General features: G+C 44.2%; 1 protein-coding gene across 7 annotated transcripts in view; it reads right to left on the bottom strand.

Annotated features, from left to right (window-relative positions):
* Window positions 1-21,031, bottom strand: part of NCOA4 (nuclear receptor coactivator 4) — a 78,468-nt gene that overhangs the window by 25,297 nt on the left and 32,140 nt on the right. The window contains exon 1 of one of the 7 annotated variants that reach the window (XM_085608322.1): window positions 2,980-3,020. The exons of 2 other annotated variants lie outside the window; for them this stretch is intronic. In XM_085608322.1, the coding sequence (XP_085464448.1) occupies window positions 2,980-2,998 (19 nt within the window). In that variant the 5' untranslated portion in view covers window positions 2,999-3,020. Of the gene's footprint in view, window positions 1-85; window positions 300-2,979; window positions 3,021-21,031 lie in introns of those variants that run through there. 4 more of the 7 variants (XM_085608314.1, XM_085608308.1, XM_085608337.1 and 1 more) reach the window with 4 other exon arrangements.

Below are 21,031 nucleotides of genomic sequence, written 5' to 3'. Positions count from 1 at the left end.
CGAGGTCCCCTAATCGGTGCTTATAGTACACAAGAACACCTCCATTTCAGATGAAGTCCACTCGTCCCATAAATATTAAACCTACAAAGGTCCCTCCGTGGTGGCTGACGGCCCCGTTCACCCCTCACCTGCGCTGCGATCCCGGCTGCCGCTCTCGCTCCACCGCTGCCGAGACAGGGCCTCCGCCCGTGCAGAGCCCCTATCAGCTGGAGCAAGCGGCAGCGCGCACGGACCAGCGTCACTGCGCGAACCGTCTGACGTCATTGGCCGACATTGCTTTGGCAGAAGACTTGCACGTCCGCACAATGGACATAGAAAACGGCTTCACCGAAGAAAGTAAACAGAAGACAGACTTCAGTCATACGAATACAAGGCGCATTAAAATAGCTACTAGAGACTAGACTATGCGTGGGGCGCAACAGCATGCATGATAAACGTACCGATTTAAGCGGGAGACTACGTTACTATTTAACATGAATAGTCAGTAAAAGCATACGAGTTTAACTTTCTCACGCGGAAAACTACCAGTACAAGCGAATGGGAAAATTAATTTCTACAGCTTCATTTTGTTTCAAAAGTGCCTCACTCTTGTCAAAGGCTGGCAGGTATCCTCCAGGTGCCAAAGAAATTGCATTCTGTAGGTGCCCGTCCCAACATACCATCGAGCCTTTGCTAAGCACCGGGGCGCTGCACAAGTCACTTTCGCTGCTCCGGCACTCGTAACAGAACTACGAATACACTGCGCCGAGGCCAGTCTGCATAGGTGCTTAATGTACACATACATGACAACACTCACAACTAAGGCGGGAAACGAACGATTTTGGTTTCTACAGTTAGCTCCCTCATAGAAAAACATCCACGTCGATGGCAAATTCATTTGCCTCCTAATTCCTTTTCTAAACCTCCCGTTTCTTTCCCCCCACAATTGGTAGGTCTGATATATAGAGGGCATGGTGATCACGCAGACCTTATCTTACACTTTTTAATATACGTGTTATTAAATTCATCACAAACTACTCGCCTCGAGCCAGAGGAGAGGACAACACATGTCATTGTTATTATGTGGCACTGTTAGGTGCCAGTTAAACACAAAAAAACACATTTTTAAAATAGAAAAGGAGGTTTGTAGAATCTTGCCCTTTTTATTTAAGGGCGGAAGAGATTGTAGCTCGAAAATGGACAAGGGGGATAACACTTTCTTGAAGGACTACTAGGCTCGTTTTATAAACCAACTGGAACGATTACATGCAAGCGCCAATATACACAGGTTACAATAAAATGCAAGGCACAATTCTGTTGTGCAAAGTCACTACTGCCTCGCCACAGACAAGCACTTCAACCATACAAGAGCACAGAGGCATGTTATGAACAGCCAAACGAACAAACCTCCGGCCTTGGACAGAGATAGCAAGAGAAACTATATGTGGCTAAAAGTGCAGTACAGTCATACATTAACTTCCTATCACAAAACATCCTAATCCTGGACTGGCTCCACAGGGACGAAGCCGTCTGCAACAGCTCATCTTGGTCAATGTTTTACTTCTACCAGAGACCATTCTGAGAAATTCATAACCATCACAAAACAGCCATGCACGGCGAAGTCGAAACAGTTTGAAAATGCATACAATGTTACGGTGCACGACCCTGCACTAGTGATTCAGTAATTATTGTAGATAGCCGAACCCCCACTGAGATGTAGGGAAGAAGTGTGGCCTAACTGCTAGATCTGCAGCCCATGGAACCAATTCCGTCTTGGCCTTGACTCAACATTGTGTGCTTGTGGGCAAATCTCTATCTCCCTGTCCCTAAAAATGTTAAATGTAATAATACACGCGAGAAGTATTTGTGTCAAGTATACTTGATGTGCACGACCTTGTAGCTCATCCCCCACAACCCAAAGCACTTGTACAGTGCTCCGTTGCTTCTTAGCTAGGTTTGTGCTACATAAATACATAATACACGTGCAGTTTAGGTCAGTAGACACCAACTAATGGAAAATTCAACACTAACATTTAATCGCTCTACATTAAACACAAATATTTCCCTAAACAGGGCCACATTACAAGCCAATTAGAAGTTGTGCTTTACTTCCTTCACAATGTGAAAGGGCAAGTCTTAGTTTTAAGAGACCTCACTCATGTGCCTTATTAACAACATGACTGTCTTTGTCTATACTTGCACATATCCCTGGGTACTTCCAAATAACCTTGTGCCACTAGTTCATTCCATTAGTCAAACATTCTGCAGAGGTTAAAATTAAGCCGTCCTACGAGATTAAAGGGTTTGTTACACAGACTTTTCAAATGAAGGACCAGACTAAACGAGTAAAATAAAAAAATTAATAAATTACCTTTTTTTTAGCTTTTGGATTCTCCACTGCATGCGATTAAACATATGTTATACCAGGGCTGGAACCTTAACACCAAAGGCCCAGACTTAACTACATCGCTGACGTTTTCCAAGTCCACCAGTGAGCAATACATACAGTCCAGGACGTTTTCTATGCATTCCGTTTTTTTACAGTCCTGTTTATCCCATTATTAAACTAGGGAAACAAGTTCTAGAATGTAAGGACAACAATATGGACAGAATCAGCCATTTACGCATGGACCTGTTTAATCTTGAGACCTCTACACTATGGTGGTGCAAAAACCCAGTGAGACATTCATGTATCAACAGCTCAATGCTTGGTCAGCAAAGTGGAAAGGGCCGTGGTAGTACGAGCAGCAGAAAAGTCTTTGCATAACCAAAAGCCTTTAAACATCACTGTGTGAACTTGCTGGCATCCCTTTGCCCCACCAACATAATGAAAAGGTTAGTAACATACACTTTGATTTAGAAAAACTGGGGCCAGGCACGTTAATTTGGAACAGCAAAAGCAAATGAAAAAATACTACAGAATTAGTAAGCACAATTCACATTTGAAATTCATTAACAATTGCTCGAGTATATTTCACAAAACAAAAACAAAATATTTACCACGGTTGCAGACTCTCATTACGAATAGGGTACAGCTTGAGTGACTGCAAGAACAACTGAACATGAAGGTTTTATACAACAAGGTCAGCTTTTATTGGTTTAAGAGCCTTTGAAAACATGCCACCTTTTGCAACTACAGGGTAGGTCACAGGTAAGGTGTGGACAAGTGGAGCGCAAGTGCTTTAAACACGTACCATCAGATTATGCGGCTGGCAAAACAACTGGATTTTGTGACACAATTACACCACCACCGGGAGCTTAATGAGTAACCCTTCAACGATAACAGAAAGTGCAGCATGCATATTCAATTCGCTTTCCCTGCTGGTACATTTGGTTCTTCTGCACCATACAAACACTTGGATTTTTAAAGATTAGTAACTCAACACACAGATTTCGTACTCGCATGCACCGCTGTCACCTTTTTGGCCTCTCCCTGAGTACCCCAATACAACGATTGGTGCCAGGAAAGGGCGAGCCCATTCCGTGTTAAAGGGGAGGGTGAGATATTTCGGAAGTGGGGCATTATTCGGAGCAATGCCTACAACCTGCAGGTCGCCTGTTTACATCATGGCATGTCCAACATAACCACTCATCCTTCAGTAGTAGATAATGTGAGTACTATCCAGAGGAGTATTAGAAGAAAGACTTTATTCAAGATAGAACAATTTGAAGTGTGCTCTACACACAAAAAAACAAAACGAGAATAGGGCTGCATTCCCCATTTCAGTACCTCTCCAACATAACTATCTTCTACCAGCAGTAAGAAGTTAACGTTTCCACATAGTTTAAATACCAGTTAAACAGCATGCCATCTAATTAGTTGGTTCTCCGTGCACAACCACATATCAAGGTTTTACCACACCCCTAAATGGATTATCATAACCCACTTACAGCAAAAGTACATATTGTGAAAGATGGCTCACATAATGAAAACTGCTTGTGGTACCCTCTACCAAACAGACTCGAAAGACCAGTTTTATCCATAGCAAAGGCAAACCGAGTAGAAGGCCTGACATCTTCGTGAATGCTAGGCCATATACATTCTTCTGCTGGTTCATCCAAGCCTGCTTAGTGCATTGGATCTCGAGAACTTACATAAACCAGTGATTGCAAAAATGCATGTTGTTTGTGCGAGTCATAACTTGGGCTGATGTTAGGCCATATGGGTTGGGACCCAGCATGTTGTGAATTAGGGTCCGGAATGAGAGTAGTGAGCTAGCCTTTGGGCAGGTAGGGCACTCTCTCTGTGACATCATTCTGTGCACCCCGATGCTGGCTAGCTGTTTAGTCAATCAAATAGTCTTTATTCAACCTAAATGAGGTCATGAAAGAAAACACAGAATAAATACAATTTAAATAACAAATTATAAAATTATTCAACAATAAAAGCACACTTCATGAGACTGATAATCGCTGTTTAGTCAGTCACAGGGGTGTATACTTCCTATCGCTCGACGCCCAGGAACTATTGTATGGGGCCATGGGCAACAAGTTTTCATGTTTACTTTGTTCGACACGTAGACATTACTTACAGTTGTTCCAGTACATAAACATTTACACATCTTTGCAAAATGTATTTTTTTGGGGCTAGAGATAATTTTTCCAGAATGCATCCTGATTAACTGCAGAAGCATGAACGCATGAGTGTTGTCTTTTTTCTTTAAAAATAAAACACATAAAAAAATTGCAACTTGAAACAAAAGCGTTTTGTACAATTTTTTATACCAATTCTCTAAGGTATCTTTTCGTAAAATGTGCTTGATGCATTAACATATTCAAACAAATCGAAATAATCAATGTAAAAACCATTGTGGACAATTTGCAAATTAACACTTTAGAGGCCCAATTCCTAAAAAAAGACACAAAAGTGCACCTGAAGATGTGTGTTCTTGCATCGGTGCCCATTTATGAATTTCAGGAATTTGCTTAAGTTGACTGAATATGGACGCAAACTGTACTCCTAGCAGACTTCTGTGAAATCTGTTTTCACATGAGCAAATTTACTTGGTTACAGGCTCGGATCCTGGTGGGTCCACTTAGCCGTACATTATTCCATGGTCAATAAAACGTGTACCATTGAGTTGGGTAACAATAAACATGGGATTTCAGAGCCAAGAACCCCAAAGGCGAACACAAATGTTTTATTTGCTCCTGCGAAAGTCAGCTGAGCAATTACAAATTCACTTTTTCTACACTCTTTAGTCACCTTCCTGACAAACGTTGTAGATCTGCCCTTGTCAGAAGTAAACTTCCAAACTTTTTTCGTGTGAGAATAGATTTTAAAGTAGTTGGTGAATACCCTTCACCATGAATGTTAGTGGCTGTTAACAGGCTCAACAGGTCATACCGGCAATACCACTTCCGACCTACCTCAACATACATATATTCTACGTACATTTGTGGAAATCAGAGCCTTGTGAGAATCCAATCCCCAATATAATGTAATTATAATCAGACAGGCTACCAGAGCTCAGGTATAATAACTGCGCTGCCATAATTTATCACCTCACTACATGCCACCAAAATAGTCAAGAGGATTATTTCAACAGGACAAGTAGATTTCCGAAGCACCGCATCCCTGGGGCATGGCGATATTTGATAAAGTTACAAAACACTGGTCACTTCAATTCTGTACCTACAAGCTAAATTGAGGTATAGTGGGCAGCAAGGACCAGTGCAAGAGACGGTGTTAAACAAACCGTTTATAGGTAAGTGAGTGAGTAGCTTGAAAACTCAGTGGCTGGATTGTCGGAAGAGGATAGTAATGTGGATGATTAATTAGCGCAGGCAGTGGCAGCCTGTACACGATGTGCTGGATGGTAACAAGTGGACAGTGTGGCAAATCAAACGTTTCTTGATAGCATTACTAAAGTCCTGTGCGTTTCATGACAAGGTCAAGGATGGTCCTGGATAATTAATTAATCCTGGTCTGTCAGAAGATGATCATGGCCCCGACTCCTGTAAAACTGGTCAGCAATGCTCTTAGTATTCCCAAGGAAGATCCCTTGCCAGGTTCCCAGCTTAATTTCTTTCTAAGTTACTTGGTTATCCTTTCCTTGAACCCAACGACTGTAGGTCTGCTGCCGTCTTAATAGTGGTATAAACAGCTACAGGTAATTCCATACTGAAACAAAAACTGATTCTGTCCTCTGCAATAAACAGTCTGAAACATAACTGCATCGGATCGAGTAGGAAGCATGCTTCTACTTGTTGTGCAAGCTGGTTAAATATGTAGTGCTCTAAATGTTCTGCAGGATAGGAGATATAGATGGACCTGAGAGAGTCTAGAGATGGGGTTGAGTGGTGGCAGCACCTGTACATTACTGAACTCGTATGGTGATCATTTGACGTGCAGAGATGAACAGAGTGCGGAATTGTTCTAATATCTTACAACTTTCCTTTTAATATATAGTACACATAATAGACTCCGCTAGATCCTTGGGCATTATACTAGATAAACATCTGAATATGCAGGATCACATTAGGGCAGCCACCAAAGGAGCAAATTTCCAACTGAGCATTCTGGGTAAACCTACCTTCCACACGAAGACCTAAAACAAGTGGTTCAAGCTCTTGCTTTGCCCAAAGTGGATTATGGTAGTACCACACTATGTGGTTTACCACAATACAAACTGGCCCCTCTAAGAACCTTTCTCAACAAAGCAGCAAGACTTATCCTAGGAACTAAAAGAAATACACACATCACCAGCTCTAAAATCCTTAAACTGGCGACAGTACGAAGCAAGAATCCAATTGAAAATTGCTTGCATGATGCATAAAGCGTTACACTTTAATACCCGCAGGTACTTGGCTCAAAAGCTAGAAAAATCAGGTGGCAGCAGATCCTGGCTAAGTGCGCACACATTGCTTCTGAAACCCCAACAAACCCACAAAAAGAAAACAGGTACCAGAGCATTCTCGGTTATTGCACCTAAGATATGGAACTCTCTACCTCCGGACCTACGCCTAATCTCCTCAACCGCCTCCTTCAAAAAAGAAGCAAAATCTTTTCTGCTAACTAAGTTTTTACCCTAAGACAATATATTGGTGACAATGAAAAAACACAAATAGCAACCCTCTTGGGATGAACGACCACCTTATTGCTGACCTTAACCTAGACCAAGCCTTTAAAAAAAAAGCATTTGCAATGCAATAGGTGTCACGTTATTAAAGTTTGCAGGTATTGGTGTTGCAAATAATAATGCAACATCAATAGCTCATACTTTCAGTAATGCAAGACCCAGTGCATTGCAAATCCTTGGGTAGTGAGCCAGGAAACAGAATTGTATGTCTCAGTGCAGTACCGCAAGCTGTCCTAGAGGTCGCTAGTGTGCAAGGCACCAGCACTGCAAGCTGCTCCTAGAGGTTGCTAGTGAGCAAGGCCCCAGCACTGCATGTCTCAGTGCGTGCAGTACCGCAAGCTGCTCCTAGAGGTCCCTAGTAAGCAAGGCACCAGCACTGCATGTCTCGGTGCAGTACCAGAAGCTGCTCCTAGATATCCCTGCAGGTCTACAAAGTTGTAGTTATTGGCATTATAAATGCCAATGTTTTTTTACCAAGTCATGTTGCATGGTACAGTACCATATGTGGTACTGCACCCTGCAGAAGATATGGTAAATCCACCCTACCCATTGATAGCTTAGTAGGCCAGCCTTGGATGTGTTCGGTCTTCTGAAAAGAATTTATTGTTGGCAGTGAGACAAAGGGATATGCAAACAGTAGGGCCACAATGCAGAAACAATCTGCCCTTCTTGATAAAGAAGTCCTTGGATCTGAAAGTCTTAAAAATACTGAAAATTAACCTATACCCTACCCTATCACTGTCGGAGTTCTGATGCAGCAAGGGAGGCAAACAATTTTGGATTATTGCAGTGTAGTTCTTGGGAGCCTGAGGGTAAGTAGTGATGTCAGTTGAAGAAATCTTTAGATCTAGAACTGAAATTGATGACCCAGAACATCCATCTTGCTTCGTGACGTTGCCCAGTTATGTGCCTTTGGCCTGCGCTTGCATCATTAGTCCCTCCCCACACCAGGCAGCCCTCAGAGTAAAGCTTGTACGATTCCCAGCTATTAAGTTATCCCGCGTCTGCAAATACAACTGCAAAACCTGGAAGACAATTTATATAGCTAACTATTTCTCATCTTCTAAGAGAAAGATTTGGGTAATTTCTCAATAACTATATAGATGATCCATACATTGTCTAACTTTTAACACTGCACATTTTCAGTGCTGAAACCAATGACTCAAGATGTGCCTGCTCCTACAACGTCCAGCTATCAGAACAAAATTAACTAGCTCATATATGTGCAGCGTTTTAATCTGCATAGTTTATTCATTTGTAGTGTTTCAATCTGAATAGATCATACATGTGAAATGTTCCAGTCCCGGTAATTTCATACCTACTCTCACAGGCTCGTACACGTGCAGTGTTCTAGTCTGATTAAACTCATGCATTTGTGCACTGCTCCACGCCAGTTTAGATCATACGTATTCAGTGCTTCATTCTCGGCTTGCACGCGAGCAGAGTTCCGGCCCTGTTAAATTATGCACGTGAAATGTTCTGGTCTCGTCTTCCCCCTACTCTTCTTCCTCCCCCCCCCATCCACCTGTGATCCTCTGCATACCTGTGTGCAGGATACAGAGGCCGCAGCCCGACGCGGCTCCATGTCCCTCGAGGGTGTTTGTGTAGAGGACCAGCGCCGAGCATATAAATACAGATCCTCCCGAGGGAGCCGGAGAGTAGCGCTGGGATCGGTGGCTGACAGCTGGGACTCCTTCGAGCTACAGGGAGCCTGACCGTCTATACCCTGTGGGTGTCTTTGCATTACAGCTGACGGCTCGAGCTCTGGAGCTGTCTGACATCTAGGACTGAAGTCCGTGCTCCTAGGGTGTCTGACCCTCTACCACTGAAGCGTCAGGCTCTTTTGGAGTCTGTCTGTATACCCCTTGAGTGTCTTAGCACTATAGTGGGCGGCTCAGGAGGCCGGTGTGTCAGACACCTAGGGCTGAGGTATGGGCTCCCTGGATGTCTGAATCCCTACAGCTGAAGGCTCAGATTCTGTCTATATACCCCTTGGGTGTCTTAGCACTATAGCGGGCAGCTCAAGCGGAGGTCTGGGCTCCCTGGGACTCTGACCCCTCTATCGCTGAAGTGTTAAGACTCTTTAGGTGTCTGTCTCCTATCCCCTTGGGTACTTTAGTACTACAGCTGACGGCCCACGCACCCTGCGTGTCTGACCCCCTAGGCTCTCGCTCGTTCTTCATCTAACCACCGCCAGATGTCTCTTGGTCCCTCAGCATCTGGTCCCTACAGCTGTGGTCTCAACTCCTGGGTGTCTGCCCCTCAAGGTTAAGGTCTTGGGTTATTCGGCGTCTGACCCCTGCAGTAGAGGTCTATAGCGCCTTGGGTGTAAGTCTGCTTTAGGTGAGGTCTCAGGGCTATTCAGCTTCTCACCCCTGCAGCACTAGTCTCAAGTGCCTTGGGTGCCTGACCCCTACGGATGTGGCCACGCTCCCTCGGATGTCTATATCCCTGCTGATTAGGACGCGCACATAAGAGCCCCTGGTGTGTACGAAGATCTGAGCAGAGCCCTCCCCGAGGAGATGTCTGCCCCGCAGGAGTCTCAGGTGAGGGGCTCCACTTTGATATGTTACCTGTCCTCTGAAACTGCGCCACCTTCGTCACTCGTTCTGTGAAGCGACCAGAGCCCAAGGTACACACACGTCACCTGTCCGTAGCTAATTCATCCATAAGTACATCTAAATATATAGACTAAAATATATCGGAGCCTGGTGTGAGATGTGTATGTCGAATGCTCATTGATGAAATGCTGTCCGTGATAAAAGGGGGATCCCCTCCCATGCTCTGCAACCGATACATTATTTGTGAGAAAGGACGGCATTCCTGTAGCGCGCACTGCACACAAGTTTCACTCCCGGGAAGTAATTAAGTCACCTTTTAGTGCAGTGGAAACAACTGTTCAGTGCTACAGCTTGCTTGGGACCAACTCACTTTACTATACAATGTTATATCCATCTAAAGGAATTGTATCTTTCAAATATTGTGATTTCCCAGCAACTGCATGTGCCGGTTACATAGAGTGATTCTAGAATGTAAGCGGAGAGCAGTTGTACTGAGAGCAGCACTGGGCACAATGTAAGCGGAGAGCAGTTGTACTGAGAGCAGCACTGGGCACATCAAGAGCCTTTCTACTTATGGAATAAACTTAATTACAGTTATCATCTGGTGGCGTTTCTTTGTTTCTTCAGTGGCGACGATCTTGGGATCTGATTGAAAAGCGCCGTGGGACATTTTCCAGAAATACCAACTTTTACCCACGTTATACATCCATGATGTTTTAGAAGAAAAGAACGCAAGGCTCTTGAATTCAAAAGGTCACCTTTTCCGAGTTTTGCCGATCGTCGGTGTGGCCGCCTCAAGGTCTGTGACTTTTTATGTTATTTTTAGCATAAATAAGGCTTACCGTGAACTCGAATTCTCGCGCTGCAGGGAGGTGGCGCGCGACGTCTGCTCGAGCTCATCATTCACGACGAGACTGTTAACGCTGCTACGAGACACGCACAGCGTGCGTGTGACGTGCTACAGCGCGAAGGCATCCATCTTGGATTGGGATGCAATTACATTGCGCGATGACCGTAAATAGCAGTTTTCGCTTATTTCGATAAGAAATTGGTTGTAATGACATCGCTATTAGTGTCCATACACTAAAACGCTACAAAACATCATTCACACAGTTTTATTATTCTTTGCTCATCCATTCTACAAATAATAAAAACTAACCAGCTATATATATACATATACACCCTGTGGATCTAACAGCATTTCATTTGAATTTGAAAACTTTATAAGTTCACAATGTCTTCTCAATCAACAATTAATGCTCCTTCTCCATTTTTACAAAAGCCAGGACAACCAGACATTCCATGGGAGGAGTGGAAGGAAGCTTTTGAAACATACTTAGAAGCCATAGGGGGGGACGTATATGTGTCAAAAAGGAAATTGGCCATTTTAAAACACTCCCTTGGCCAAGAAGGAAGGAATGTGCTAAAGACATTACCCGAAATGGATGAAATTAATGCAACAGCAGATCAAACTGGTGACAGTGGAGATAATAATGATATTGATGTCTACGAAATAGCGCTGAAAGCCTTGGAAGAAAATTTTGGAAGGAAAATCAGCATAGTAGTAGAGCGACACAAATTCTTTTCCCGAGCTCAGAAGCAAACAGAATCCATTGAACAATATGTGTCCAACTTACGTAAACTAGCTGTAAATTGCAATTTTAAGGATCTGAGAGATGAACTCATTAGGGATCAAATGATCAATAGACTATACAATCTCAAGATTCAAGAAAAATTGCTTGGTATGAAAAATCCTTCATTAGAGAAGTCAATTTCTACTGCAAAGAGAATGGAGAACACATCTAAGTATGTGAAAGAATTAAATGAAAGTTCAACGAGCAAAGATGTACAAGATGAATCCATCCACAGTATCAACAATCCTAACAAACATTACAATAAACAAGTTCAGACAAAGCTTGACGAGAGAAAGTTAGATCAGAACAGATCCAAGTCAAGATACTGTTTTAGATGTGGCAGTCCTAAGCACACTGCGGATGCCACACATTGCCCAGCTATTAGGAGCAGATGTTATAGATGCAAGAAAGTTGGGCATTATTCTAGACTGTGCAAAGGACCTAATTTTCAAATGAACAAGAAAGTTATTAATTTTGTGAAAGAAGATGAAGTCTCAAGTGAGAGTGAAAATAATGATATAGAATTGTTAATGATTGATTCTTCACAAGTCTGCAATTGCGAAGGATCCAAGGACTCTTATCGTCCTCCCAAGTGCATAGTGAAAATTAATGAGTCAGAGGTACATATGTGGGCGGATTCATGTTCTCCGTTTTCCATAATTGATAAATTTATTTGGGAAAAAATAGGTTTCCATTCAAAAGATTTGATACCCACTGATGTTATACCAGAGGGTTACTGTGGTAATAAACTACCCGTCATTGGTTACGTGTCAACTGAGATCAGTTTAAAAAAAAAGAAAACGGTAGCCAAATTATACATTGTGGAAAAAGGAAAATCTCTTTTGGGATGGAAAGAACAACGAGCGTTAGGTATCATTCTAAATCCTAATCATCCAGATCAAGTATTGAACATTACTTCTTCCAACAACAAATGGGTTGCCAAGTTTCCGGATCTATTTAAAGAATCTTTAGGATGTCTTAAAAAATTTAAACATCGGATCATCCTGAAAGACAGTGCAGTACCCAAAGTACACAAAGTGAGGAACGTGCCTATGATTTTGAGACAGAAATTGAAAGACGAATTACAAAGATTATGTAAGGATGGCATAATCGAACCTATAGAGGCATCGGAATGGTTGAGTCCGGTAGTTTTGGCCAAGAAACCTAACGGCAAGATCAGAATGTGCATTGATCTGAGGGACTTGAACGAGGGCATATGGGTTGATCGTCATCCACTCCCTAAAATACATGAAATGTTGGCTAGCATCGAGGGTGGTACGCACTTCACCACTTTAGACTTATCAAGTGCATACCACCAAATACTGTTAGATGAAGGAAGCGGGCATCTCACTTCCTTCATTACGCCTGAAGGTGCATTTCAGTTTATACGGATGCCTTTTGGTCTTGCTTCGGCATCTGCAGTCTTTCAAAGGGTAATGCAAAAGATTTCAGCGGGGCTCAAGAACACATTAGTATTCCAAGATGATGTATTGGTTTGGGGCAGTGATAGTGTTCAACATGATGTCATACTAGAATCAGTTTTGAGCAAACTGAATAATGCGGGGCTTACGATAGGTCTTGAGAAATGCAAATTTTGTATGCCTGAAGTGGAATATTTGGGGCACACCTTAACAAAAGAAGGGATTAAGCCTAAAATCAGTTTAATAGATGCCATAGAAAAGGCACCATCTCCTACAGACAAAGACCAGCTAAGGTCCTTTTTAGGTCTTGTGGAGTACTACTCTAAATTTGTTAGCCATTTTTCTGACAAAATTCAAATTCTAAGACACCTGATGAAGAAGGGAACAAAGTTTATTTGGTCAAATGAGTGTCAAACAACATTTGAGAGCATTAAGAAGACCATTGCAAAAGCGGTTTGTTTAAAACCATTTAATCCTAATGACATGACTATCATATCCACAGATGCTAGCAATCATGGCCTGGGCGCTGTCCTTATTCAAGTACATGAAGGAAAAGAAAGAGTGGTAGCATTTGCTTCACGTACTTTAAAGGGTGCAGAACATACTTATTCAACAGTCGAAAAAGAAGCTCTTGCTTGCTGGTGGGGTGTTCAACATTTTCGCATACATGTGTGGGGCATTAGGTTCACGTTAAGAACTGACCATAAACCATTAGTGAGTCTTTTCTCTACAAAAGGATCAGCTAAAGCGACTCCCAGAATTGCCAAGTGGTTTTATCGACTTCAAGAATACTCTTTTGATGTTAAATATGTTCCTGGGGTAAAAAATGTAAATGCAGATTGCCTGTCTAGATTGCCGATTGAGAACGTCAGTGTGAGTGAGGATGATGAGTGGATGATAGCTGACATTAATGATGTGTGTAGTGCAATATCTTAAGAGGAATGGATATCTGCGGCCAGGGATGATATCACTCTTAAGAATCTCATGGAAGCTCTTACTGACATTCAAGGGTGGAAGTTGCATCCGGAATGCTTAGAGCCTTTCAAACTCATATGGTCTGAATTTACCATTGTAAAAAATTTGGTGAGAAGAGGTTGTCGTCTTGTGGTTCCACAAAGTATAAGGTGTAGATTGTTAAGTCTCATGCACGAGGGTCACTGTGGCATGTCTGCTTTGAAAAGACGCATCAGGGAAGATTTCTGGTGGCCAGGTATGGATACCCAAATAGAAAGATTTGTACGTGATTGTGTTGCCTGTGCTTTGAGTGACAAATCACATACTACTCAAGAGTCTACAATTGATCCTATACCTTTACCTGAATCACCGTGGGAAAAACTAGCCATTGACATATGCGGTCCATTTGAAACTCTTGGTACCAGTGACAGGTTCGCTATTGTCATGATAGACTATTTTTCAAAGTGGCCTGAAGTAACCTTTGTAAAAGAAGTGAAATCCAGTGTAATAATTGCATTTTGCGAAGATATTTTCAGAAGGGAAGGTTGTCCAGCTGAAATTATCTCAGACAATGGTTCGCAATTCATTTCAGCTGAATTTAAAAGTTTTTTGAATACATGGGGAATTAAACATACTAGAACTCCGTTGTATCATCCTAGGGGAAATGGTCTTGTGGAAAGGTTTAATAGAGTTCTGGTGGAAAGTATACAATTGGCTAGTAAAAGTGGTTTAAATTATAAACAACAGGTGAGAAACATGTTATGGAGTTATAGGACCACTCCCCATTCGGTCACCAAAGAGACTCCTTTTAGCATTCTCAAAGGTAGAATACCTTGCACTGTAGCTGTACCGGCGTGGATGATGAGAGCGCGCAAGAGTGTGGTAAATCATGATGACATCAGACTGAGTGTTAAGAAACATCAAAATTCTTATGGTCATAGACACAATTCTCAAATCCACAAGGTTCCTCGATTGTTTAGGACAGGAATGTGGGTTAGAGTTTATATAGGTGACAGATCTAAAAAAGGCACATCCAAGTGGTCTTGTCCCAAGGAGATTGTACATGTCAAAGGAAATTGTGTAAAATTGGCGGATGGCAATTGGTGGAATACTAGGAAGGTTTCCATATGTAATTCCACTGAGGAAAATGAGTGGTTAAAAAGTCAATTTTCTAAATCCATGTGCAAGAAAGAAGGTGATTCTAATTGTGATAAGGATACATCAAGTAAAATTGTACCAAATGCTAGCAAAATTGTACCAAATGCTATTATGACTCGTCAATCTTCTCGCACTATTGTCAAACCCACATTTCTCAAGGATTATATTTGTGACTAGTTAGGAAGTGCATGTGTCATTTGTCAATGTTATTATTATGGCAGAGGGTATGTGCATTGTTATTTTTTTGTATTGATAGAAGGGAGATATGTTATATTCATCTAAAGGAATTGTATCTTTCAAATATTGTGATTTCCCAGCAACTGCATGTGCCGGTTACATAGAGTGATTCTAGAATGTAAGCGGAGAGCAGTTGTACTGAGAGCAGCACTGGGCACATCAAGAGCCTTTCTACTTATGGAATAAACTTAATTACAGTTATCATCTGGTGGCGTTTCTTCGTTTCTTCATACAACTGGTCGGTTTTGCAGACACAGGCTTTTCTGCGCATGTATTGCTATAGCCGCTTTAATAGGAGGAGCTGGGGATGTGGGGGGGGGGGGGGGTCTGTAGTTACCTGTTCCCAAAGGAGAGCAAAAAAGCCCCCCACCCCAACACTACAAACCAGGACGCCCCACCACACCCAATTTCGCAGAGTCTGGGTAGAAAGGGTCGCAGTCACTCGTTAAAAGGGGACAGCACTTTAGCCCCCCTTAGAATACTGCCCTTACATGAAAGGCATAGAAAACCGGTAAGCCGGTAGGCAAAGCCAAAGGTCAATCTAGATGCAGAGCATGGCTTGCTAATTAGAAAAGATGTACCACCATGAGTAATAAGCATACTATCCATTATGGGTGGTCTATGTAGCACGTGATATAAAAAGAAACAGAAGGCGTGCTGCAGCGCATGTAAAAGTGCTTGCAAACGAAGAATTTTCTCGTATGAGAGGCACGCCTCCTGATATGGCAAGTGTTTACCTCTATAGTTACAAGCATAATAACTGGCAGTAATGTGACACGAACACCCGCGCCATCGGATCATATAGATTTTAAATACACGCGAGTAAGCGTGATAATGTCACGGCCATGCGGCTCGAGAAGAACATAGAGAGCAGACCGGTAAGTGATGTGATGAAGGTTAAGAGACCGCTATCTTTAAATATGTTTGAGGCCCAGTGGCGTAATTCGTGAGTGGCAAGCATTATATCCATGAGGAGTGGTCCATGTAGTACGCAATATGTAAAGAACAGTAAAGGCGTGCTGCAGCGCAAGAAATGTTGTGTGCAAACAAAATGTTAGCCCGTATAAAGGGCACACCTACTGATATGTCAAAAACTAGACGGGTCTCGTACGGCATAATAACCGACAACAATGTAACGTGAACACCCGCGTCATTGAATAAGATACATTTTTAAAAACACGCGAGTAGGCGTGATGATTTCATGGCCATACTACCCAGGAAAAGCATAGAAAACGAACCAATAGGTCACTAATATGTTGAGGAGAGACTCCCACAGCCCCATCAATGGAGAGCTACAGCCGGCCACAAAAAAAATGCGATCGCGAAACTGAAAGCGATCGCTTTTGAAAGCAAAGCCGCGCGTGGTGTGCGCGCCATATGGTTTCAATTATCGCGCCCGTGTCTGGGCACGATAATTGAAACCATATGGCAGGAATGTGCGTAATAGACACCAATAGCCCATGGGCGGAGCAATGCGCCCGCCTTTGGCCTATTGTGTGCTATTTTAAAAACGAACACGCAGGCAAAGGCCAATAGCAGACCACAAAACTAAAAACACACGCACAAGCGTGTACATTTCCAGGGTCCGTTTCAGAACCCCAGACAAAAGGACTCACCTGCGCGAGCACTGGTACGCAGTGCAAAGCAGGGCGCGAGCCCTAAAAATCATATGCACTTTTATATGTTTGACTCTTGTGCATGTTTTATTTACCAGTCCAATTGTTACGCTACTTCTTGCCATGTAAAGCGCTCTGATACCCAGCTGGGTCATATTCGCTTTATACAAATCTTTAAAAATAAATAGTGATTTAACCCCAGTTGGCTTTGTCAATGCTTGTTTTGTCATGGGTTTTGCAGATGTTTATTGTTGGGGGAAGCTGTTCGTCCCTCCTTAAAAAATATGACTAAAAGAAAAAATATGCTTTAAGTCTCGAAAACACACACAGAGCCGTAGTAGTTCCTTGCAGTGAAGGGAACTCGCGTGTGGATGTGCTTCTTATAATAGGGCAAAATGATGCACCTCACATTTACGTTAGCCAATGTTTGAAGTGGGATGACCTACTGCCCCAAGCTGTACGTTACAGGTGGCAGAAGAAAAATATGAATGACAAAAAAAGACAAACAATGAAGAGGGATGGCTGAAAGCACCTATACTTAACTATATTATACATATAATTTTACTAACATCAAAAGGTGTGGCTAACGCAAGACGAAACAAGCATTTACAATGCAATGGTCTCGGCAGTGTTAAAGTTAGAGCTATTGGCACTGCTCATGACATTATTTTTGTTTATGTTTTTATTTTTAAAACATTTAAAGAAACGCCATTGTTATTTACAATGTCAATAGCTTAATCTATCTCAAATGCGAGACCTATTGCATTTGCACCCACACACAGAGCCACACACACAAAGCCACCGACAAACACAGAGCCACCCACACAGAGCCACCTACACAGAGCTATTCCCATAGAGCAGGGGTACTCACAAACTTTCTATTGGGGGCCAAATTTACAGTGTGGTTTGTGGCCGAGGGCCGCACCTTGGGGTCGGGGTCATTGGGGGAGGGGGCGGGGCTAGAGCAACAAAAAAATACTGTGACCATGAGGTGGAACACAGGTCCCTGCAGCGGACGCCTTCGTCCACTGAGCCACCGGACCCGGCATACACATATCTCTCTCTCTATCTCCCTCCCCCTCCCTCCCTCCTCCATCTCCCTTCCTCTCTCCTTCTATCCGTCTCTCTCCGTCTCCCTCCCCCCTCTGTCTCCCTCCCCCTCTGTCTCCCTCCCCCTCTGTCTCCCCCCCCTCTGTCTCCCCCTGTCTCCCTCTCTCTCCCCCTCTCTCTCTCCCTCTCTGTCTCCCTCTCCATCTCCCTCTGTCTCCTCCCTCTCTGTCGCCCCCTCTCTGTCGCTCCCTCTCTGTCTCCCTCCCTCCCTGTCTCCCTCCCTCCCTGTCTCCCTCCCTCCCCGTCTCTCTCCCTCTCTCTCCCTCTCTCCCCCTCCATCTCCCTCCCTCTCCGTCTCCCTCCCTCCCTCACCCTCTCCCCCTCTTCCCCTCTCTCCCTCCCTCTCCGTCTCCCTCCCTCTCCCCGTCTCCCTCTCTCTCAGTCATGGTTACCTTTTTCCTTTTACACTCATTATTCTGAAATTACTGAGTGTCTCGCACGTCGGAACACATCTGACGCTGGAAGGAGGGGTGCTCGTGGCTTCCTTCTGGGAGTCCTGGACGTAGGAAGGGGGTGGTGGTCAGACATGCACATTCATGCACGCCAAGCCCACGCTCCCTCAAGTAAACACGTGCACACGTGTGCGCAAACTTAGCCGAGGACCAGGCTCGTGCACTAATGCAAAATGACGTGGCCTCCTGGCACAATGTGCGGAGTGGCCTCTGGGTCTCCCATATTTTACAGATATTCCTTGGGTGGAACCGAGGTCCCTTGAAGGTTTGGGGACCCCCGACCTGAAGGTTTGCTCCTCCCCCTCTCTGCGCCCTTGGGGCTGGAGGGGCCTGTGTTGCGCCTCTGGATCAGGCTGTAGTAGTGACATGTGACCGTGCTCTCCAGGTACGCAGCTATTAGTACAGCATGAGCAGTGATATATGGACTGTGTGAGGGGTCCCCAGCACCCCAGGTATGGCTAACTTTCTATAACTAAGTCATACAGAACTTTTCAAATTGTCTGCCTCTGAAGATATTGGCACACCGCATTCAGCACTAGGCGTTGACAGATATTTCGTAGGCCTTAAGCCTCTCCAGACTCGAAATTTGCCAACCTCTCCAAAATATTTACTACTCCGATACTTCTGTGGTAAGTTTGATATGGACAGTGCGTGAACAGATTCAGACAATTTAATCCCTCTGTAAATTGAGTTGCCAGAGATTCGTTACAGTGGGTTCAAGAGGGATGCCAGAACTAAAACACGGGGATTCCAAGACCTGGGTACAATTATTCACAATAAAAGCTTAATTTATGGGGACTTGGGGAGGCTAAAGAGGATTGCTTCCAGGCGCATCAGTCTCTCTCGCTTAGAGTGAGGGGGCCCCCCGCACCACGGGGGCTGCGTTATGCCCCTGGCAGCTTCCCTTCCAGGGCACACACACAGCCCCACCCGAGTACTTCACAGGTCTTTAAGAGACCATTTGCATGATAACGAGGCTTTGTTGCATTTCACCTCGTAGCGCCCCAGCAGCTGCACTCTGACTATCGCCCGGGCCCCCACAGAGCAGAGTCTGCGTTTGCTGACACTGCTAAACAAACACCGGTACGATGTCTGCAAGGTCCGCGGGCCGCCAAGAAAGGCTTGCCGGGCCGCTGGCGGCCCGCGGGTCGTACTATGAGTACCCCTGCCATAGAGCAACCCAGACACAAATAGAGCCACCCACACAGAGCCACCCACACACAGAAAGAGCCACCCACGCATAGAGCCACCTACAAAAAAAAGCCACCCACACAGAGGCACACACATACACACACACACACAGAGCCTCCCACACACACACAGAGCCACACATACAAGTGTCTGCCAGGCTGGTTTTCATGACTCTCTTGTGACTTCTTAACGTTTTTGCAACACCTTGTCCACCAATGTATGGGTTCTCGGAGTAAAGCTTTCCCTACATGGTGACGCTCATCCATCCTGTAGGACTCCTTGCTCCCTTGCCTCCTATTCCTCAGTGTAATGTATACATTACAGTAACAGAGCAGCATAGCGTATCAGATCCGAGCAGTACCATATGGCATCTAGTTATACGTCTCGGCCTATCATGGCATTATAACAAATCGTAGCCTAGTATCACCAACCAGCGGTGGCGTTGCCCAGGATCACACTGCGCGATCGCGCAAAACATCACATGTGCCGTAAAACACTACTAGCACACCACAATTTGAAGTGGATAGTTTGCTTTCTGTACCTAGTGCTTTGAAGAGGTTCACAACACAAGGCATGATGTGGTGAATTCGGACATCCGAGTCGCTGCTCTCATTGGTGCATATGATATACGTGTTTAAACCGTTGTATCTGTGTGCTAGTTTTGTGCTGTCTGCTGTGATCTCCGCGTGACCCATAGGTCTGAATCCCAGGATGTGCGTCTCAACTCTTTCTCCTCAGGATGATAAAATGGGTGTCATGGAACTCACTTTTATTGTTTAGTCCTAAAAAGGACAACTGCCACAGCAACTGCTGCATAAAATATAACGTATATTTGTTTTTACTAAAAACGATTAAACTAACGGTAACAACGCAGAGACAACAACCGGTTCAGTGGACTAATGTATCCACCGATCTGTGTTTAATGCCACGGTACCGGGTTTAAATTCTGTTTGAACCACTTAGCCTTTCATCCTTCCAACGTTGACAAAATGAGTACCACACAACGTGCACTATTCAAACAACAACAAGCTTCCCCCACAAATCGCTGCTATGGAAATAGTGCTCTGTCCCTCTGCGCAGTATTTCCTTGGAGATGTAACATTGCCTTCAATAGGTGAACTCGCTTTTATCGTGTCTTCAAACTCACAACCCAAGATGTGCACTATAGTCCAAACGTCCAAAACAACAGCGCTGGCGTTGCCCAGGATCACACTGTGCGATCGCGCAAAACATCACATGTGCCGTAAAACACTACTAGCACAACACAATTTGAAGTGGATTATGTCTCCGAGCCCTCTTCCCCCACACCCCAGAGTGAAGGGCGTGCATCCCCCCCCCCCAGAGTGAAGGGGGTGCATCCCCCCCCTCTGTGTCCAAACCTTCCCAGTACATACCTTCTCTGTGGGGGTGGGGAAGGCGGGGGAGAGCCGACACCGCAGGAAGTTAAAAGAGTGGGTCCCGAGAAAGAGGAGCGGTAGTGGAGGGGGCAGAGGGTGGTAAAACGAGATAAGAGCAGGGAGAGAACGAGACGCAGAAAGGGAGACGGGGCGGGGTGCGAGGAAAGGGTATGAGAAGAGAGAAGATAAGAGAAAGTAAGATGAAGAGAGAGAGATTGGTGAGGGAAGTGTAACTGCTG

This window comes from Triturus cristatus, chromosome 1_2, assembly GCF_964204655.1.
Source record: "Triturus cristatus chromosome 1_2, aTriCri1.1, whole genome shotgun sequence".
Lineage (NCBI taxonomy): Eukaryota > Metazoa > Chordata > Amphibia > Caudata > Salamandridae > Triturus > Triturus cristatus.
The sequence above is the reverse complement of the archived record's forward strand: the minus strand, read 5'-3'. Positions and strand labels throughout refer to the sequence as shown.